Source organism: Eurosta solidaginis, chromosome 3, assembly GCF_040869045.1.
Source record: "Eurosta solidaginis isolate ZX-2024a chromosome 3, ASM4086904v1, whole genome shotgun sequence".
Taxonomy (NCBI): Eukaryota; Metazoa; Arthropoda; class Insecta; order Diptera; family Tephritidae; genus Eurosta; species Eurosta solidaginis.
The window spans coordinates 92,069,209-92,092,721 of NC_090321.1; the positions used below are offsets into that span (position 1 = coordinate 92,069,209).

At 42.2% G+C, this 23,513-nt stretch overlaps 1 protein-coding gene across 13 annotated transcripts in view; it reads left to right on the plus strand.

The window, feature by feature from the left end:
- The window catches only part of LOC137244157 (sphingomyelin phosphodiesterase), a 162,896-nt gene that overhangs the window by 103,798 nt on the left and 35,585 nt on the right, over positions 1-23,513 (plus strand). For 8 of the 13 annotated variants that reach the window (XM_067772749.1, XM_067772751.1, XM_067772750.1 and 5 more), the window contains exons 2-7: positions 223-415; positions 6,062-7,310; positions 7,374-7,627; positions 7,696-7,990; positions 14,713-14,898; positions 23,219-23,491. In XM_067772749.1, the coding sequence (XP_067628850.1) occupies positions 328-415; positions 6,062-7,310; positions 7,374-7,627; positions 7,696-7,990; positions 14,713-14,898; positions 23,219-23,291 (2,145 nt within the window). In that variant the 5' untranslated portion in view covers positions 223-327 and the 3' untranslated portion in view covers positions 23,292-23,491. Of the gene's footprint in view, positions 1-222; positions 416-6,061; positions 7,311-7,373; positions 7,628-7,695; positions 7,991-14,712; positions 14,899-16,835; positions 17,048-23,218; positions 23,492-23,513 lie in introns of those variants that run through there. The other 5 variants (XM_067772762.1, XM_067772759.1, XM_067772758.1 and 2 more) reach the window with 4 other exon arrangements.

Consider the following 23,513-nt stretch of genomic DNA (forward strand, 5'->3'; position numbering starts at 1 on the left):
CCCATTGGGCTCTTGATTAGTTTTATTGATTTGGTTTTCTTATTTTTGTTTTAGCAAGATTCTTATGAACTTTAATTTCGTTTCGCTTTGCGTTTTCAATTAAACTTTTGTAATTGCACTGAACGAATAAAATCGTTGAAATTGCGCTTTGTTTTAATGTTGTCAATTTTACAAATATATAAATTATTTCTGTTTAATAAAATTAACTTTTCCCTGTTAAAGGTCACCCATACATACATGCGTACACGGGATAGCATTGGCTTCGCTGTAACACATTTATTTCAAAACCAGGTAGAGGTAAGTTGAAAACGGCTTGGTACCCTCATTATGGCAGCTCTTTGGTGTTTCCTTCGATGTCGAGTCGTCTACATAACCGTTGCATTACTTGGCGTAAGTTTGGCGCCCGCGATACAAGGTAAAAATTAATTCTTGATTTATTAGTTTGTTTTATAGTAAAAATCGTAAAGAAAAATCACTAAATTTGCACATGCCGATGGCTACTAGTAAATGTTTTTGAATATCAATTCTTCATCAATTAGCTTTCGGGTACAATATTTTGAACACGACATCACCTACATTCATACTGGTTTAAGGGCATATGCCTCTATCCACACAGCCATTTGAATGCCCAGCCGCTGTGGCGTTGTTATCGGATTCTGAAGTATTATCCTAGTTTTAATATCTAGCTTTAAGGGAAGTTGCTCAAAAATCGGTTACAAGACATGTTCTAAACAAGCTTTCTAATTATCTCGGTCCCTCTCGCATCTAGAAAACTCTTTTATCCAAAATGGTACCACCTAACCGAGTCCGAGCTTTGTTCAAAGTTCCAGGTCTCTGAGTTATCGGGAAGTTCCTAAAAAATCGAAAGAAACACGTAGATTCCAATCGTCGTGCGTGACACCGCTGTCTCCATATAAATACTCTGGACATCGGTTACATGGACGCCGTTTCCGCTCTTGCAGAAGTTTGCTCTGCTATGGAATATTAACATACGATCACGGATCGAAAACGGGTTTCACACAAGTGATAAAAATAAGACTATCCAATTATTTAATAAAATAAAAATATATTATGGATTTTGTGAGTACGCGTTGTCCCTAGTTCACATTTTTTATTAATCCAATTCACCATTTCGGAGCTATAGCAATTTAAAAACGGCATTCGATCACGGATCGTATGTAATGATTCGGTCCCTGGACTTAAAACATTCCTTCTGTCGCCGAATTCTGTGGTCAAATTTCGAAGCATTATTCTTGATTGCTAGCAGTTGAAATTCTTCGCAGTCATACCTTTTTGCCCTTACTTTTTTCTTACTCTAAAGGCATCCCGCTTCCCTTTTCAACTTACGGTACGGTTATACACACTCTTCCTGTTAGGTTCACTTTTACTGTCGCTCTGTAGGCAGCGGCTTCTTTTCGGTTGTCACGATCCATTCTTCATAGTACCAGTCGTTTTTTCATGTTTGCCGGTAACCAATTTTTTCCTCGTCACTGCTCCTGTATTCCGTCGGTTTGACTTGTGCTGTCTGATGGCAGGTGGAGCAGGTGTGAGAGTCGAAGTGGGCAGTCATTGGCAATCGTTGCGATTGCAACCTTTCGATGTCTAACTTTCGCTGTGTTTTTTGTATCATGCAGTCGATGTTAGTTCTTCGAATCGAGCACACATCTAAAGCACTGGAGGCATGCTGTCCCGTCTCTTGAATGGCGCTGATCTGCTTGAACAGCATGCCAAAGAATCGCTCTGGCCATTCCCTGATTTTTGTCGGTCAGAATCTTTCCCCGCTTGAGTGGACTTCTACACACGGCTTCCATTCGGTTGTGGAGATATTGAATTTTTCTCACCCACCCGCTCTGTTATCGTATATGAAAATAAGCTAACAAATTTTAAGGTGGTTTTCATCGAAGAATAGAAATAACCAGATTGAAAAACAACAAGGCCGTGGGCGCTGATGCATTGCCTGCGGAGCTATTCAAGTACGGTGGCGAGGAGTTGGTAAGGCGCATGCAGCAGCTTCTTAGCAAAATATGGGCGGACGAGTGCATGCCCGACGGTTGGAATCTAAGTGTTCTTTGCCCAGTCCACAAGAAGGGTGATACTGCAAAATGCACCAACTATCGTGGAATCAGCCTTCTTAATATCGCATATAAGGTCTTTTCAAGTGTATTGTGCGAAAGATTGAAGTCCACCGTGAACCGGCTGATTGGACCTTATCAGTGCGGCTTCAGACCTGGTAAATCTACCATCGACCAGATTTTCACAATGCGCAAAATCTTGGAAAAAACCCGTGAAAAGAGAATCGACACCCATTACCTCTTCGTCGACTTTAAAGCCGCCTTCGACAGCACGAAAAGGAGCTGCCTATATGCCGCTATGTCTGAATTTGGTTTCCCCGCAAAACTTATACGGCTGTGCAAAATGACGTTGAGCAACACCATCAGCTCAGTCAGAATTGGGAAGGACCTCTCCGAGCCGTTCGAAACTAAACGAGGTTTCAGACAGGGTGACCCCCTATCGTGCGATTTCTTTAATTTGATGCTGGAGAAAATTATACTAGCTGCAGAACTTAACCGCACTGGAACAATATACTATAAAAGCGTGCAATTACTGGCATATGCTGATGACATTGATATCATCGGCCTAAACACCCACGCTGTTAGTTCTGCTTACTCCAAGCTGGAAAAAGAAGCGGTAAAGATGGGTTTGATGGTGAATGAGGACAAAACGAAGTACCTGCTGTCATCGAGCAAAGAGTCAGCGCATATGCGCCTTGGCAACCACGCTACTGTTGGCAGCCATAATTTCGAAATAGTAAAAGACTTCGTTTATTTGGGAACCAGCATCAACACTAGCAACAACATCAGCACTGAAATCCAGCGAAGAATCAATCTTACCAATAAATGCTACTTTGGACTAGGTAGGCAATTGAAAAGTCCTCTCTCGGCGAACGAAAATCATACTCTACAAGTCACTTATCGTACCCGTCCTGCTATATTGGGCAGAAGCATGGACCATGACAACAGCAGATGAAGCGGCTTTGGGAGTGTTCGAGAGGAAAGTTCTTTGAAAGATTCATGGACCTCTACGCGTTGGCGATGGCGAGTACCGAAGAAGATTTAATGATGAGCTGTAAGAGCTATACGCAGACATCAACATAGTCTAGCGAATTAAACCGCAGCGGCTGCGCTGGCTAGGCCATGTTATGCGAATGAATGATGATGCTCCGGCCAAGAAAGTGTTTCTATCGGAACCCGCCTATGGAATCAGAGGTAGAGGGCGACCCCCACTCCGTTGGAAGGACCAGGTGGAAAACGATTTAAACTCCCTTGGTGTGACCAATTGGCCTTGTTGGACGGCCATAACCGTTTAGACGGTTAAGCGCCAATTAAGTAAGTAATTAATTAATTAATTTACCAGGTCTGAAGCCGCACTGATAAAGTCCAATCAGCCGGTTCACCGTGGGCTTCAATCTTTCGCACAATACACTTGAAAGGACCTTATATGCGATATTAAGAAGGCTGATTCCACGATAGTTGGTGCATTTTGCAGTATCCCCCCTCCTGTGGACTGGGAAAAGAACACTTAGATTCCAACCGTCGGTCATGCACTCTTCCGCCCATATTTGCTAAGAAGCTGCAGCATGCGCCTTACCAACTCCTCGCCGCCGTACTTGAATAGCTCCGCAGGCAATCCATCAGCGCCCACGGCCTTGTTGTTTTTCAATCTGGTTATTGCTATTCTAACTTCGTCATAATCAGGCGGGGGACATATATTCCATCATCATCGTTTGCGGTATCGGGTTCTTCATCTCTGCCACGTGAATCGCTACCTCCATTTAGGAGAGCAGAGAAGTGTTCCCTCCATAATCTAAGCACTCTCTGGACATCAGTTACAAGGTCGCCGTTTTCGTTCCTACAGGAGTTTGCCCCGGTCTTAAAACCCTTCCGTCTGTCGCCGTATTTTTTGGTAAAATTTTCGGGCTTTATTCCTGGTGGCTAGTAGCTCAAGCTCCTCGCACTCACGCCTTTCTGCTTCTGCTTTTTTTTTCCTGAAAAGGCGTCTCGCTTCCCTTTTCAACTCACGATAGCGTTCACACGCTCCTCTTGTTGCGCTCGCTTTTAACGTTGCCCTGTAGGCAGCGTCTTTTCTTTCGTGGCCGCCGGTAACCAATTTTTTCCTCGGCGGCAGTACGAAGTGCTTGGAGATATGCTCCCACTGCTCCTGTATTCCTTCAGGTGGAGTTGTGCTCTCAGAGAGCAGGCGTGAGAGTCGAGTTGCGAAATCATTGGCAGTCTGTTGTGATTGAAGCTTTTCGACGTCTAGCTTTCCCTGTGTTTTTTGTTCCTTGATTTTAGCCGCGCTGAGGCGGGTGCGTATTTTGGCTGCAACGAGATAATGGTCCGAGTCGATGTTAGGCCCTCGGATCGTGCGCAAATCTAAAACACTGGAGGCATGCCGCCCGTCTATCACAATGTGATCGATCTGATTGCGAGTATTTCGGTCAGGTGACAGCCATGTAGCTTGATGTACTTTTTTTGCATGAACCTCATGCTGGATATGACCATGTTTCGAGCACCGGCAAAATCAATCAGCCTCAGTCCGTTAGGAGAAGTTTCATTGCGTAGGCTGAACTTTCCGACTGTGGGGCCAAAAACACCTTCTTTGCCCACCCTGGAATTAAAGTCGCCAAGCACGACTTTTATATCATGACGGGGGCAGCGCTTGTATGTGCGTTCTAATTGTTCATAAAAAGTGTCTTTCAACTCATCGTCTTTCTCCTCTGTCGGCGCTGGGCGCAGATGAATGATATATTAAAAAATTTGCCTTTATTCGGATAGCGGCGAGACGCTCGTCCACAGGCGTGAACGCCAGAACTTGGCGACGAAGTCTCTCTCCCACCACGAATCCGACGCCGAAACTGCGCTTATTCGTATGGCCACTCCAGTAGATGTCACAATTTTTGATCTTCTTTCTTCCTTTCTTCGTCCAACGCATTTCTTGGGAGGCGGTGATGTCAGATTTTGCTTTGACGAGCACATCAACCAGCCGAGCATCTGCACCAATCCCATTCAGGGAGCGGACGTTCCAGGTGCATGCCCTCAATTCATTGTCCTTCAAACGTTTGCCATGGTCGTCATCAATAGAGAGTGTATTTATCCGAGGCTTGTTGGTATATTTCATTGGAGTATGGTTTTACGTGGCGGGACCCAAGCCCAGCGCACAACCCGCTCAGCGGGGGTGAAAATATTACTTGCGAGCCGCTTGCTTCAAGACAGACGCCCGCTTGCAGCCGCACCTAGAGGTTTACAGTGCCGATGAGATCTCCCCGGCTAGCCCTTAAACCGATTATGTCAGAGTGGCCTAGCCAGGTTGTCGCCTTCTCACATTAGCTCACCGCTAAACACCCAGAGAATACTTAGCGACCGGCAGTAGTGAGCTGCTTGAACCGCATGCAAAAGAATCGCTCTGGCCATTCCCAGGTGAATGGCGGTTAGAAGCTTTCCCCACTTTCGTGGACTTCTACACACGGCTCCAACCTCCGTTTTCTTTTGAATTTTATGTACGTATACGTTAGATCTCATGCATAGGCTCAAAAAGCATGAATTCTACTTATTCCCGATGATTAGTATTGCCGGAATGCGCTTCTGTGGCTTTTCCTAACGTTCACATGTTGTTGAAAATTTTGTGTACGCTTCCAGTAACAACGGCAACGAACGAGAGTTATTTTTCAACTCTTAGGCTGATTAAAAACTATTTGAGAAACGCGATGAGAGAAAATCGATTGAATGGCTGTGCATCACTAAGCATCCACGGTGATCAAATTGTTACCGTGGATGAAGTTTTAGATGAAATGACAAAGAAAAGCCGACGCATGCGCTTAAGTTTTTAATGTAACCTATTTCATATCATATTCTAAATACACGTACTTTAATGTTAAAGCTAAAGACAACATTTTTTTATTTCTTTGACTGAAAAAAAAAAAATTTTTTTTTGAAGTGGTTTGACTCAATTGTATTTTTTCTTGTGTATATTGAAAAAGATTCTAATTTTATCCCATTTACAGGTCTCCCATTTATATTTAATACAAACCGCAAGCTCATTAACTGGACAATTCCCGATGATAATTGGGAAATACAAGCAGCTCCGAGAAGCATTACACCACTTCTAGAGCTGAGAAAATTCCCGAATCACACAAATCCTGAACCTGGTCAAAGTGATGAAGCATTTCTCGAACGTTTGCGCCAGATGAAACGGAATAATACGATGGCCCGAATGCTTTGGTATGACACTACCCCCGATGGCCTTATTTATCCACCTTTCGTGGATAAGGCGCTTAAACTATTTAATCTGAAACAGGTGGCATTCGAGATCGAAAACAGCGTCATGTCCAAAGTGTCTTGTACAGCTTGCAAAGCCGGCGCTGGACTACTACAGCACTACATTCGTGCTGGCAAAACAAAAGCGGAGATAATCAAACTCATTTATGAATTCTGCGTAAATTTGAATATTCAAAGTCCACGCGTTTGTGAGGGCGTGTCCACACTATTTGGTAGTGAAGTTATTTACGTGTTGCAACGCGTAAACCTTGGACCAGACGAGATTTGTAGCTTCGTAATAGGTGATGCATGTGGTGATGTGTATAATCCCTATCACGAGTGGGAAGTGATATTCCCTCCGGTACCAAAGCCACCTGTTGCAGAGTTAAGTATACCAAAAGAGGCGGCACCATTTTTCAAAGTCCTTCATATCTCAGATACTCATTACGATCCGCATTATGTAGAAGGTTCTAATGCGAATTGCAATGAACCATTATGCTGTCGTCTTAGTAGCGGACGGCCCTCCAATCCAAATGAAGCCGCTGGTAAGTGGGGAGACTACCGCAAATGTGATACGCCTAAGCGTACCGTGGACAATATGTTGGAGCACATAGCCGATACACATAAGGATATTGATTATATATTATGGACGGGAGATTTGCCACCTCACGATGTTTGGAATCAGACAAAGGCAGAGAATTTGGAGATCATAAAGGAAACAGTGCGTCAAATGACTGAAAAGTTTCCAGGTGTACCTATATTCCCAGCTTTAGGAAATCACGAAAGCGCACCTGTGAATAGTTTTCCACCACCCTATGTGAATCAGGTAGACATTTCGATATCATGGCTATACGATGAGTTGGATGTGCAATGGCGTCGTTGGTTGCCACAAAGTGTTTCACATACTGTGCGACGTGGTGCCTTCTATTCGGTATTGGTGCGGCCAGGCTTTCGTATCATTTCTCTAAATATGAATTACTGTAATAACAAGAATTGGTAAGTGCTATTGCGATGCAGAGAAATCTTTTAAATTGAGTTTTATAATTCTTTGTCCTACAGGTGGCTTCTTCTAAACTCCACAGACCCTGCAACAGAACTTCAATGGTTCATTTATGAATTACAAAGTGCTGAATTTTCCAATGAAAAAGTACACGTGATAGGTCATATACCACCAGGCCATCCAGATTGTTTGAAGGTTTGGTCACGTAATTTCTACCGCATTATATCACGCTATGAGGGCACCATAAGTGCACAATTTTACGGTCACACGCATTTTGATGAGTTCGAGATGTTTTATGATCCACATGATTTAGGTGAGTAGGATAACTGCTCTCTTCAGGTTTTCTGATAATTACTTACAACTTAATTGTTTCCCTTACAGGCCACCCTACAAGCATTGCGTATATTGGTCCATCAGTTTCTCCTTATTATGACCTGAATCCGGGCTATCGAATTTATTATGTAGATGGTGATCACGACACTACCACACGCCTTGTTGTGGATCATGAGTCTTGGATTATGAATTTGAAAGAGGCCAACCTATACGACTATCCGATTTGGTACAAGTTATATACCACACGTACAGCATATAACATGAAAGCACTGCGACCGACGGATTGGAATAATTTGATCGATGAGATGGCCAATAACCAGGAGTTGTTTGATTTATATTATAAGTAAGTTTTTGCAACGCAGATGCGAATAATCGTAAGCTAACTCTGAACCATGTTTAAAGGAAACTTTTTGTATTAAAATTTTTCAAGGCTGTGAGCCATTAAAAAGATTCAGGTAAATGCATTTTTGTTGAAAGCTTTTCGTGATGGTATTGGAGAGATACACTCGTTTGTCTTGCCAAACTCGAGGTGCGAACTTGTTAGGAACAAATTTTCTGAAGTATATTTGATGAGACTTGTCCAAAGGCTTGAACCTGGGACCTGGCATGGTACCTAATTTAAATGGTGCAAATATATTAACGAGCAACGGCTTACCCTGAGTCGAATTGTATTTTATTGTTATGCAAATCAGCATGAAGACACTTGTTCTATGAGCTGAGCAACTCACGAATACGGCAGCTAAACATAAGCCTTATTTGGGTACATAGTCGCAGGAACATTGAGGGCAATAAGGAACCAGTCAAAAATGCAAGGGCAGGGGCTCTACTGAATTCTGTGGAGGCGGTCGAGAGGCATCATCAACTCAATCCACAGAAACATACATTCCATTCTCTGCTCTTACACAAACTCAACCGGTTAGGCTTTCCTCCTTTATTTCTCTCTTGGTTTTCTTCTTATTTGAATAAACGTAAACAAACAGTTATTTTTAACAACTGTTGGTTCAAATTTATCAATGTATCTTCTGGTGTTCCACAAGGTAGCCATCTTGGGCCAGTGTTATTCCTACTATTCATTAACGACCTACCAAGTGTTTTGAAGCACTGTAAGCCGTTGATGTATGCGGATGAAATGAGACTTATTATGCCTATCCGCTATCCTCTGGTGAGCACTTCTTCAGTTGGATCTAAACAGCCTAGTTGTATGGTGTAATGCTAACCTCATGTCACTAAACCTTCCGAAGTGTAAGTTCATAGGTTTCACACCGAAAACCTTTAATTCCCATGAGTATATGATTGGAGATTATTTTATTATGCAAGTTACCAACTTCACTGACCTAGGTGTTACAATGAACCCTAAGCTTGACTTTAGGTTACATATAGAAACTTTCGTTAATAGGGCTAAAGGTACTTTGGCGTTCGTGAAAAGGTGGTCTAAGTAATTTAATGATCCGTACGTTACTAAAACTCTGTTTACATCATTGGTGAGGCCAATATTCGAATATGCTTCGATAATCTGGAGCCCACGTTATCAAATTCACTGCGATAAACTGGAATCCGTCCAAAAACAGTTTTTACTTTTTGCTTTGAAACACTTTCCATGGGACACGTCAAGGAATCTTCCCCCGTACTGCAGTGCAGCCGGTTAAAACTATTACAGTTGCCTACATTACAGGGCCGTAGGGAGATGCTTAATGTCTTATTTATGGTAAAACTCTTAAGAGGGATGATAGCTAGCCCATTTCTGCTTGGCGAAATTAAGTTCAACTGTGCCAGTCAGACCGTCTAGATATTTTCAACAACTGCATATAAATAATTACATGCAGATCGAACTTCAAAATGCATGACCCACTTCGTGGCATTTGTCATGATTTCAATAATCACTGCAAAAACTTAGATACATGCGATTCATTTTAAATGAAACTTTTTTCATTTTAAATCAAATTTTTTTCATTTTAAATGAAACCTTTTTATTTCAAATGAAACTTTTTTCAAGTCAAATGAAACCATACTACTAAGGTAATTGTCAATATATTTATATCGTACTTTATAACGCTAAGTGTTTATCAGAATAGTTTAAAGGAAACTTAATCTCCGAAAATTTTTTAGTAGGTCATGAAAAAACCCTTAAAAATCAAAGTAAAAAAAAAACCTGAAATTTCGCAGGCTCGAAAATTATTTGTTTGGGTATGCGTAGTAAAATTTTTTTTCCTGACCCCAAATCCTGTCGAAAAATCGATGGCGCGATATCGGTTAATAAATCGACCCATTCCAACATATATATTCTAAGTATTACATTTGAATATAATATACAATGAAAAATAATGGAATAAAATCAAATATATACGTTTTCAAAGGCCCAAACGAGTGAAGTGCAATGTAACTGCGCCATAGAGTAGAAAAGATCACTTTTTACGGTTATGTTTTTCAGCATAGTTAAAAAAGATCTCTCCACAGTCCACATGCTCTACTATATAGTTGATAAAAGTAATGTTTCTCTCAATACCTTGCTATCGTTCTATGTTGTTTGGTAAGACGGCGGTCAAAGAGAAAAGCATAATACAGAGGATTCAACCAATGTGTTAGTTGGTGTCAGACAGTGAATAGGAAATACTCTCACATCATGCCCTTTGGTTCCTTCTATTTGTTCTCTACGTTGCTTTATTCCTACGTTATTAACGAAGTACATGTAGATGAAGAATATGCTTTATATATAAGAGTAGATACAAGTAAAAAATATAGGTGCCTATTTTAAGTGGGTAGTTAAACTGTAGTATATAAGTTGCCTAGCGTATAACCCTGCTACTTTATCTATTAAAAATTGAAACGATCAAAAGGCAAGGATAAACTAAGCCGACCTTAACTGCAGCTTAAATTCACAAAGAAAATTTAACAAAAATTTTGCCTTCAATGTGGCTAATAAGAAATAGTTGTCTTAAAGAAAAATTTGATAAATACTTAGTGTTATAAAGTACGATATAAATATATTGACAATTACCTTAGTACTATGGTTTCATTTGACTTAAAAAAAGTTTCATTTGACCTGAAAATGCTATATAAAAAAAGCTGTGGAAGTTCGTCCCTAAATTTGAAGGTTATGTTTAAAGAGTTTCTAAAAGATTTTTTTATTTATATTGTTGATCGTTTAAAATATAGCGGAATTGTTTTTTTATTGTAACGTGGTTTTTTATTGTAACTGGATTAACTGATTTAATCATGTAAAAACATCTCCCCAGCTCGAAAGGGAATTAAAAATAAATTTGCAGTTTTTCAATTCCACGAGCACCGACCTGTGATGGGGGTTTTCCTGATTTCGTCCGTAAGTTATCTGAGTTTTTATGGCGTTTAGTGCGGTGGTAGTGCTATGCACTTTGCGGAAGCTATGTTGATGGGTGGCTAGGCGAATATTCGCCGTGAAATGAGGAAGCAGGAAGGTTTCCAATGTCTTCCCTACTGGCAAAAGGAGTGATATCGGTCGATATGACTCGTTAGATGGTTTCTCAGGCTTTAGTAGTAGAATTATCCTTGCAATTTTCTATTGTTCGAGTTTAATACCTCGATTTTTTTTTAGCATTGGCATGGCTATTCCCTCTGGGCCTATTGATTCAGAGGCTTGGCCTTTTGGATGGTTCTTCAACCTTTGTGGGGCTGATGGTAATGGGTGACACGTAGTGTTTATGATAATGTGTCCGTCTGTTTGCACGACGTCTGACCTTGTCTACTGAAAGATGCACTGTATAAATTGTCGGCAAAATGCGCTCGCGTGTTTCTTCGGATCCGATAAAGTTATATCTCTGAAAGCGATGGATACTTTATCATTGTGTTTTGTTGGATTGGACAAGGATTTGATGGTTGACCACAACTTACTAACACCCGCAGACAGGTTGCACTTCTTTAGATGCTCCGCCCATCTGGCACGTTTGTGTTCATTTACCAGTCGCATAACATCCAATTTGAGATTTCTAAAATGCGGATCTCTAGGGTCGAGCTGTCTCGCCAGGGCACATTATATTGTCAAGTTTCAGCCGGGAAATGCGATAATATTTCTGGTATTCTACCCGCCAGAATAAAGCGTACATAAGCTGAAACGATGACCTTGCGGAATACACGCTCGCTTTGCCGGACATCAGTCGGAAAGGAGAGAACAGTACAATATCGATTTGTGAAGGTTGTGTAGCCTTCCCAATTAGCTTTTTTGAAATTACTAAAAGTTCGCTTTTCAGAGGCGCTGAAATTAACAGGTCGCTGGGTAGGTCAGATGCTAAAGTAAGCATCGCCTGCAATTCGACGCAGTTTATGAGCCCTGCGCTGACGACGGAAATGTTTGGCGAACTGTGACAGTTACCTGCAATTTGAGTGGGGGCATCGCCGTTTATCGTGCAGAATATTGTCTATTTGCTCTGCAAGCTTGCTGCCTCTGGTGTCGACTGGAATGCCAGATGTCGTCGTGAGCATTGAAATCGGCAAGAATAGCACGGTTTCGCCATTGAGTAGTTAGCTGATATCAGGTCGATAGCCACTTGGACAGCTGGTGGGAAGAGGGATATATATGTTAATTATTTGTAGGTCAACATCACCTGACCGGATGATTGACTTTCTAAGATTTTGTCCCTGGGGCTGATGTTGGGTTGAAGTATACTATATTGCACGGTGTGATGAGTGATAAAGGTAGGGCCACCACCATTGCCCCCTGTGCGATCTTTCCTGTGGATATTGTAGCCATCGCAAGTTCGGAGGTCCGATCTGGCCGTTAGCTTTGTTTCTTGAATTGCGGCTATACGGATATTATTTTTATTCATGTAGTCAACTATCTCCGCGATCTTTTGGGTTAACCCGTTCAATTCGGAAAGCAAGGGGGGACAGTCGGTACTCTGGAGTTAGAGATGGGTGGGAACGCCTTATAGGATATAGACGTCATCGAGTGGGCTGCCCGACTGCTGCAGGAGTACCTGGCGTGAATCCGCCGGTTGCCATTTATAAGCCCAGAGCAGCGGCCAAGGCATGAACTGCATTGGACGCGATCATAAATATTTTTAGCTGCCATACGGATCACATGGTGTAGGGTTTTGTCTCCTTCTTAAGCGAGTGCGGTGGGAGGGAGGAGGGGTGGGACGGGGGTAAAGGCTGGTGCTCGGTATTCCTTCTGTGATTCCGTGATTCTGAGATTGTAGTGTTGGGTTGGAGCGGTCGTGTTAGCTGGAGGCGTTTGGCGCGAGCAACAGCGGACAGTTGACGTGGCATTCTGGGCAGCGTTGCTGCTAGAAGGTGGTGGTGGTACGCATGAGAGTCAACCGCGGGACGTCCTTAGACGCGAACAGCAGGGAGCCACAAAAGTTTTGTAGAAATTTCGGTGATGATGAACGTTGGCTTCTAATCCAGAAAAACCTGAACGGTGCAACCATCTTTCACACGTGACACACTGGCAAGAGTATGAATAAGGTCTGAGGTAGATCCTTTTCCGGTATATGCAGCAGAACCATAGGCTGAGACCGGAGAAGGAGGGTATGGAGCAGTCCAGCCGCATGGAGCTGCTCCTAGGATGACAATTTGAGAGAGGGAAGTAACAAATTAAATGGGGTTACACTTAAATGATAGTTAATCCTTGGTTGGGAAATAAAATTTCGATTCGCTCGGGTACATAGAACCGGCTGCCGTGGAAAGCATTGGGTAAAGCTCGTAAAGCTCATCATTAAATTTTCTCGATACTCGCCGTCGCCAATGCGTAGAGATCCGTAAAATGTTCGAAGAACTTTTCTCCTGCTCTTTCAGGCCGGGGCGATAAGAGACTTATTGAGCATGATTTTCGCGTTGCGACAGAGGATTTTGCTTTCATTTGCCTACTTTGTCCAAAGTAGTATTTATTGGCAACAGTGATTCTTAGCTAGATTCCAAGGCTGGCGTTGTTTTTGTGTTAATGCTGGTTCCCAAATAAACGAAATATTTTACTATTTCGTTATGTGATACCTCTTTGCTTGATACAGCAGGTACTTCGCTTTGTTCTCATTTGCTATCAAACGCATTTTTTCGCTTCTTTACCAATTTGGAGTAAGCAAAACTTAAAGTGCGGCTGTTCAGGCCGATGATGTCAATATCGTCAGCATACAGAATATTGTTCCAGAACGGTTGAGTATTACAGCTGGTATAATTCTCTTTAATGGCTTTTGATTTACGGCTTTCGCCACGCTCATTTTTCAAAATTTCTATTTTTGTCATGAAGTCAACCCACATGTCAGGTTTCATACATATCTTTATCGTCCGTTGGTATTCAATTTATCATTTTTAAAATTTTTCGTAATTTTCGATATGGAAAAGTGGCCTTGCTTATTGTTCGATTTCGCTATTTTCAATACTAATCTATTCTGGGTCAAGATAATCTAGTATACCAAATTACGTGAAGATATTTGAATTTTTACTTTTGTTATCGGACGGGAACTGCTCAATCAAAATTTTGCTCGATGCTGATAATTTTGATATAAGAAAGTCTAAGTGTTTCTATCTCGATTGCTTTATGCATTTTAATATCCAATTCAATTGCCCCATTTTTACTGAAATTACTTTCTACTTCGTTTTTACGGATATGTTTAAAGGTTAAGTTCAACAGCTTCTATGGGCAAAACAAAAATGGAGCAGTCCAGCAGAAAGGATCTGCTCCGAGGATGTAAATTTGTGACTGGGGTGCAAACAATTAAATGGGGTTACACTGAAATGGTAGCCCTTGGTCGGGAAAAATCCCGAATCGATCCTGTACATACGACCGGCTGGATAAGGTTATCAAGAACAAATTCATCCATATTATCATTTCTTGTACACGCGTTAGTTGTTTTTGACTTCATTCTCCCATTTTTCTCTTTTTCCTTTCCATCTCCCATCCTCGCGCCATATAACTTGGCTACGCTATACCCTGGCGCACATTTCGGTACGTAATTATCCGCTAGAGCCGTTGTAAAAAATTCGAAAGGTAGTTCTTGGGTCTAACACGGCCATAGCAGGTGTAATGGAACTTATGTTTTTTTAATAGGCATAGATTAATCGGCTTTACTTCATGAACCTTTTTTTCATCTATTGCAGGAATTACTGGAAGAATTCACCTGTTCGGCCTGTGTGCGATGCGGAATGCCGAAAGCGAATGTTGTGCGATTGCAAAAGCGGGCGTTCGCATGACAGACGACATTTCTGTCAAGACGTAGAATCGAAGGTGGACGACGGTTCATCGAAGTCATGGAAATCGTGGCTATATCGTGGTTTAACAAGCTCGTACGTACATATATTAGATTGAATGTATAATTCGTAGTTATTTTGAAAGTATTTCGTCTGCTATTTTTTTTTAAACCTAAGAATTGGCTCTTAATGATATGTGGTTTTCTTTAGATTGTGTATATTGACATAGAAATTTAATGTTACTCAAATACTCTAACAGTTCATAATAGGACGCATGCACATAAAGGGTGGTCCATAGAGTGGTCTCTTTTTTTAACTTAAAAAACTTAGGGAAACTTTTTTCCATTATTAATGGGATACGTTTCATAGAACGCTATTTCAAAACACATCGTATACCTGTAATACCATTCTGAACAACTTTGCATGAAACACTTTGGTACTAAAACCGATTTCAATCACGCGATTTTTGAGGGAAAGTTTACTCACTATTTTTGATAAAATGTCACTTTAAAAAAACCATATCAGTACACAAAGGGCTAAAGTTGAGATATATTTTGTTTCCTTATACCCAAAATCCACAATATTCTGTGGAAGGGGTTGTTGTTGTTGTAGCAGTGCTTCGCCCCATCCAATAGGTGCGGCCAATCACAAATTGTCATGAAAGTCCTCTAACGGGAGTCCAAGGAAACTTGCTGTTTCAACAACGGTGGATCATAATGAGAGGGGTGTAAGAGGTGTTGATTCCACAATACAGTTAAAGAGATGGCTGGTGTCATGTGGGGACACATTACAAGCAGGATATACTTTGTATGTCGGGTTTGATTCTGGATAGGTACCTGTTACAGTATCCAGATCGAAGTTGAGCTAAAGCGACGCGCATTTCTCTAGGGAGAGTGCGTTCCTCTTCTGCAAGTTCTGGGTATTTTTCTTTAAGATTCGCCGGGCAATTCCTGACATAGTGTGACCACGCTCATTGTGGTTGGAAAGGCGGTTGGTGGCGGCGATGGTTGACGGGGTTGATTATGGATAAGTAAGAGTTCAACCTGTTACAGTACCCAGATCGAAGTTGAGCTAGAATAACGCGCGTTTCCCTAGGGAGAGTGCGTTCCTCCTCTTCTAGTACTGGGTTATTTTTGTTAGTATAGGATTTGCCGGGCAATTCCTGGCATAGAGGTCCGACGCCTGTTTGTGGATAACACTGAGGACCTGCTTGTCCTTTTTTGCTTCATACGGCTGTGTTCTAAGGTGCCGTATTTCCTCATAATGCTTACGGAGATGGCCCCTTAAGCCCCTGGGCGGTATAGCCTCATCAATCAGGTGTCTGTTGGGATGTTTAGTGGTAGCACTAGGAAAAATTTGCCTTGATTGTACCAATTTCAATCAATTCGGGTGAGCCGTTTTAACCAAGGAAAAAAGGAAAGTTTTTTCTAGGATAATTTTTAATTGAAATATAGTTAGTAAAAGAATACGATTATCTGACTGTATGTATGGACTATACTATGTTCCCTTAAACCAATAACAAAAGTGGATCTTCCTAGGCTAGTCTGAACTAGGACTCCTTGTTCAACACGCCTTAACACCACCTCCAGAGGGGGTTAAAACCCCCTTGGTTGACGTTCTATCAGGATCTACATTTTGGAGAGCATGCAGCTGCAGTTGTACCGAAAATCCAGAGCCGTAATAAAATCCTCAGATCTCTTGCCGGCAGCACTTGGGGTAAAGATAAAGAAACTCGAAAAATATCAATAATTTTTGTTTAATAATTTATAACAAACGAATGTTCGTTCTAGAAATTGGTAAGAACCCAAATCGATGTCTTTATTATTTTTTGAGTTTGATGCGAAAACTAGCGCACACGACCCACTATCAATGACATTGGACTTTTTCTCACCGGGAGTCACTTATATGGACCGCCTTTTAATTACTCAAAATTTTTGTGCTTTTGTTCAAGGGTGTGGCACTAATCAATGCTTGTTTTTCTCGCACTATATATAATATGTCATATTGGAAATATTTTATCTTTGCTTATTTAGGGTTTCCACTGTCACCTCCACATTAGAAGAAGCGGCACCAAAGTTAATAATCTAAACGTAAACATATCCTTTTATTTTTATTTTATACTTCAGAATGTATCTACTTTTACATTTTCTTAAATCTCCACAGCAGTGTTTATGTATGTACATAAAATAATCATGTAGAAAATTGGTAGTTGTTACAATGTAAAATAGACATTTAATTATTACAAAAGTTCGGTGTAAAAGTCTTAAGAAGAGGCCTGGCCAACTTGTCATATCCATATCCATATGAGACAGCTGATTCAACCAACCTTTTTCAAATCTGTGTAAGTTGTCAATGGTGCTATACCATAACGCCCTAGCCATAACCACATCATAGTCAACCAATTGGTTTTTGGTTGTTCGCCACATCCATCACCTATAAATATTAGATTTGGTGAATTTACTATCTTTTTGGGTATTTAATTTTTTGTTTTGGATATTTTTTGACTAAATGACTTATTAATTGTGCAATTTGTTATTTATTGTTTGCATTTTCTTCTTTTTTATGAAATTATTACATTTTTAGGTTAACGCATCAATAACCAATGCCAACAGATATGGTTAAAAAAATGTTTATGACAAAGACAGTATGGCTATGTAAACTTTGCCAGGGTCCTAAACATTGAACCGCTTGAAAAAATACCCAAAAAAATTAATTCGCCAAATTTTTGTACACAGCACACATTACGCAAGAATTTCATAAATTGACATTTTCTACTGAAAAACAATGTAGGTTAGGTTAGGTTAGATTCACGTGGCTGCCGTCCGCATCGGAGCGACCACTTCGTTGAGTTTGTGAAGCTAGCTAATACACGACGTATTGACCTCAGCTATATGAGTCAGGTCTACAAGAAACATCTTGCCTATGAAATGTTTTCTTTTTCTCCCGAGCGCTGGACATTCGCAAAGTAGATGCCTTACAGTTTCAGGCTCTTCTTTGTTGCTGCAGCTTATAGAATAATCATGAAATGTTCCGCATGCGATCCAATACAGATGTGACCAGTGAGAAGACTCACAACTAAGGAAAGATCCCTCTTACGGAGGGTGAGAAGCTCACACGATCTCTTCTTATTCCATTCCGGCCATGTGGGTTTTGCCATGTGGCATCCATCATGATGCTTCCACCTAGCTCCCACTTCCATCAATAGAGCATCCTTTATCTTGAGCTTGCAGGTGGAGAGCGGCATGCCCAGCCTCTTCCAGGATGGTGAAAGTGGAAGGGAGGTACCCTTTCTTGCAAGCTCATTCGCCATCTCATTACCTGGTATGGCCTATGCCCCGGAACCCATACCATATGCAGAGTAAGCTGTTCAGCCATCACGTCAAGTGATCTGCGACACCCTACTACAGTTTCAAAAATAGTTGTGTCAGAGTCATGGACTTTCAGCACTGCTTGACTGTCCTCTGGGAGACTACCTTCTGCCTTAGGCAGTCCACAGCGTCTTGTATGGCTACAAGCTCGTCTTGAAATACGTTGCAGTGATCCGGAAGGCGAAATGGTCTTTGTATGTCCAATCGTTCCGAATAGACACCCCTCCGACCCTGTTTTCCAGTTTATATCCATCTGTGTAGATCTGAATTCTGTCAGTGGGCCAATATGTGTCATTCACCCACTGTTCGCTCTCAGGGATTAATATCTCGTATCCCTTGTTAAAGTTGGTATGTGTTTTGCAGAAATCTGTCCATTCTCGTAAGCAGAATCTATCTCAAATCTCAGTATGGTTACAGTGAGACCATGTGACCAGTTTCCTCAGCCTAATAGCTGCACATGCTGCAAGCCTACTATATCTATGGGTAGCAGGTTCAGTATTACATTCATAGCCCCCGTGTGAGTTGTGCGGATGGCTCCGCTTATGCACAATAGTGCAGATCTTTGCACCTTTTGAAGAGCAAGAACCGTAGAGCATTTATTCAGGACGGGTCACCTTACCGCCACACCGTATAGCAATATTAGCCTAACTATGGTCATGTATATCCAACGTACTATCATAGGGGACATACCCTATTTCCGTCCAATTGGCCCTTTACATGTGCAGAGGTCAACCGTGGCCTTACGGACATGCTCCGTGGTGTTTTGTGTCCAGTTCAGTTTCTTATAAAGTGTGAGCCCTAGATAGTTGGCAGACTCACTCATCTTTAGCACTGTGTTCGCAAGCACCGGAGTTGAGAGAGTTGGTATCATATACCTCCTCGTAAAAAGCACCAGTTCCGTTTTATTTGGGTTTACGATCAGACCATTATCAACGGCCCATACTTCTATCCTTCTTAGTTCCACCTGCATCATATCGCAGATTGTTTGTGGAAACTTCCCACTTATCACCAAGGCAAGGTCATCAGCATACGCTATAGCTTTACAGACCCTCCCCTCCTCCATGTCCTTAAGCAGCTGATTCACCGCCAAGACCCACAGTAGAGGGAATAGGACTCCACATTAGGGAGTTCCCCTACTGACGAACCTGCTCACCGATACCCCTGCAAGGTCTGCCTGTACTACCCTGCATATCAGCAATTGGTGCACAAGCTCCACCAGCTGAGATTCGATGGCCAGATCAGTCAGTACCTTAGTGATTGAGTCAGGTTTGATGTTATTTAATGCTCCTTCTATGTCTCGGAAGGCTGCCAGGCAGTATTCCTCGAAGGAGAACGATCTCTCTATGCACTATGTAATTTCGTGCAATGCCGTTTCCGTTGATTTACCCTTCATATAGGCATGTTGTGCTTCGGAGAGTTGGTCATTCACTGCCTCTCTGATATATGTTTCCATCAGCCCCTCCATCACCTTTAGTTGAAACGAAGATAGGCTGATGGGTCTGAAGTCCTTACGTTTCGCGTGGCACGTTTTGCCTGCCTTGGAAATAAATACCACTTCAGATCTTTTCCGTATACGTGGGATATGGTTCAGTGCCACAATACCTCCTATTATAGCGTATAGCCAGTTAGTGCTGCATTCCAGTGATTGCTGCAGTTGTATAGGTGTAACTCCGTCTGGCCCTGGAGTTTTGAATGGTTCAAAAGATTGGATGACCCAAGGTATCTTATCTCTTGTAATTAGGTTATGCAGTATAGGTTGCGCTGTTACTTGTTTCGAGCCTGGTTCGTTCCTACTTGCACCTGGAAAATGTGTATTCAGCAGTAGGTAGAGGGTTTCACCCTCCCCTGTTTCGGTCCACGAACCATCAGGCCTTTGCAAGCATCCTGGGGCCGTGTTAGCCGATCTGGAGAGTACTTTCCTGAGTTCACCCTTCAGACACTGTTTTCATGCTGTTACAGAAATCTCGCCAGGAGGATCTTTTGGCTTTCCTTAGCTGAAACATATTTCTAAGAGGTTGTTTGTATACTTCCCAATGCTGTTCATCGCCAGAGACTGTAGCTGCATTGACAGCCTGTTTCGATTTGTGAATTCCACCATGGTGGCTTCTTTTTACCCCTTTGAATTTTCTTGTTTTTAATATTTCTGGTGGCAGCGCTCTGCTTTTTCATCAAGTCTAGGTCGGATTGGATGTAACGATGGTCAGAGAATGAGTGGTCCCTAAAGACCCTCCAGTTTCTGACCAACTCCTTCGCATCTTCCGAGACTAGAGTGACATCGAGAACTTCCTTTCTTGTTCTTGTAATAAAGGTTGGTTCAGTTCCCCTAGTGCTTATGATTAGTTAGAGTTAAGAATGAAATCAAATAGTGTCTCACCCCTTCCGTGTTCATCATTACTTCCCCAGGTAGAGTGATGGCATTTACATCTCCTCCCAGTAACAATGCTCCTGACGTAGCTTCCACCAGCTTCCTGACGGTCGATGTAGGCACCATCTTTTCATGGGCCAGATAAATAGATGATAGCCTGATTTGACTCGTACTCAAGCTCAGTCTGATTGTTATAGTGTCGTCATCGCTAAATTGAGGAAAAAACAAAACATTCAGTTTGGTACTAGCAAGTATACACGATCTAGGTTTTCCCGAGGTGACACAACTTACCAATATGTAGCTGTTATGTACCGAGTGAAAAGCACAGAAGTGTTGTTTGTTCATGACTTCACTTTATTGACTAACTGTGTGCTTATTCTAGACTCGCCATGAGATGTGAATAATAACTAAGGTAATTCTTAAGGTGAGTATATATAATTGGAGGTGAGTTATGTTTAGTTTGTAATTCACAATGACGATACCTAACAGTAGCCGGTGGACCTGAGTCCAGCAGTGCAGCGGAGGCTGCTTTACTGTGGTGCAGGTTTATCTGGAGGACCCGCACCAACATCGCACACTTTCGTTCCATCCTTGAGCGTGGAGTTAGCCACATCCTTCATCATCAGCTCTCCCTCCGTGTAATGTAGGTGTAACCCACCTATTCCCCTGGATGAGGTAGACAAGGCGTAGCCGTCCAGCATATCCGGCTCACCCCCATCTGCCTTCGTAACTACGTCCTCGTCGCTCCCTTCTTCTTCTGGCTCCACCTCGGCTGCCAAATTCCTTGCGGCATTGACGTCGTTACTGTAGGCCCTTATAGTCACAGTGTCTAAACCATAATTGATCTCGCTCCCATTTTTCCTCAATACTGTCAACGATTCCTCATTCACTGGGAGGACAGCCTGGCGTGTGGCTCTGTCTCCTTTCTCCACGCTGATAAGTCTCCAATTGGCGGCTGGCAGCGTCGGGTTGAGGATCCTTATCATGCTGAGTATCCTCTCTGGTTCAACTGGTTTTGCCGTTAGCCACACCCTAGCTCATGGCCGTGATGGTATATCTCTAAAATCTACCGCCCTGTGCTTTGCTCCAGGGTGGAATTCACCTACAGATCTATCGCCTTTTTGTATATGGCTGCGGACCTCTCGTCTCCGCATGCCACGACTTTGATGTTGTCCTGGAACCACCCGGCGTCCTTGCATACCGGTGGCGGTCCAGAATTGCGCATAAGCACGTCCAGGGTGATATTCGACAGCTCGCTCTTCACACATTTCCATTTCTCTTTCTTTATTGCGCCGTCTTCCTGATTGTCGTCCAGGGTAATATTCGACAGCTCGCTCTTCACCCATTTCAATTTCTCTTTCTTTATTGCGCCGTTTTCCTGATTGTCATCAAGGACTCTAGCAGGATTTTGTCCTTGACCACTTCTGCAAAAGAGCGCCCATGCACCTTTGGCCTCTTTGCTTTGGTAGGCACTACTTCCGGCAACCTTGCCCTTTTGGTTGCCACTTGTGGCCTCCTTCTGCCAGACGAAAATCCAGCGAGGTGATACTTTCGCCCATTTAATCTCCGCCAGTATTTCTCCCACGTTGTCGCTTTCCCCTCTACTCTCGAGTTCTGGCAGCCGCTCTCCTGTGATTGTATCCAACTTGGCCGCTCACTAGGCTTCGTGAAGGTCGTGGGTGTCGGGGGTGGACCACGCGGGGCCTGCGCACCAGCTTCAACAGAGGCTGCATTCTGCATACCTGCTGCGTCTCTGCTAGTACCAGGAGTATCCCGGAGAACACCCCTTTGCCCTGGCTCACTGCGGAAAGTTTTATTAAGGAGAGGGTTCTGACCCGGCATCGCCACTGGTCCTGAACCATCCCCTTTTTAGCCATTGTTTGGCGGTTAGAATGACCCTGCATCGCACTGGTCACCATTGTGATGGGCAGAAGCCCTTCCGGCCTTTGAATATCGTCGGTCTCTTTTTGTTTTGTTGTGTTCTTTTTATTATTATTGTTCATATTCCCACGAGTGGCGGAGAAAAGGAACGCCCACCAGGGCAGAGATCTGCAATACCCGGGTAAGGTCTTCGTACAGCATACACAACGGAAATGCATAACACCTTGATCCAGCCCCGAGAAGGAAAGGAAACAGAAAGAAAGAAAGAGTAAGAAAAAGTAAAAGAGAGAGAGAAAGATACCCCAGAAACCATGGTCAAGAATCATTTCCCTACATATAACCAGGCTATTAATGAGTCAGGCACACAGCCTTAATTCCTGATCTTAGCTGGAAACCGTCCTGACATCGCACAGGCCCAATACTGTGGTGTCCGCTTCCAGTCGGCACCCTCGTTTAGGGTTCAGCTGGGGATTTGTGCCAACCAAAAACAATGTAGAAGATAATTCAAATTTTGTCAAGAAATGCATGTTTGCCTCATAAGTACTTATTGAAAAACATAGGTATAGATAAAAGAAATAAAAAATTGTATTTAAACGTTTTCTTGGGACCTTTAAACTAATCTAATAAATTATTACACTTTACTTAATAACAAAAATTGCTTTGATATTTCAAAAAAAATGGTGTATGGAACCGCAACATGTACAATAACATCACGAAATAAAATATGGAAATGCTGTTATATAATGGTTTTTTTGCAACGAAAATGCACTAACAAAAAAATGCACACAAAACACTATTGCAGTGAGGAAAATGCAGGAGACACCTCAACCGAAAAATGGAAAGTACCAGACGCACTTTACATATATACTCCCTAAAAGAGGTGTGGCATAAAAGATATATCTACACACGGACATTTTTTAATTTGCTTTTTTATTTAATTTGGAGGATTTATTGCATTACAAAATGGTTCGTGGTCGCTGGAAATACAAAACAAACAAAAGTTTGTAAACAAAATCTACACACACAATAATAATAAATATTTGGACTTTAAACAAATAAATGAAATTAAAAATAAGTTTTTATTAATTTTCTTGCAA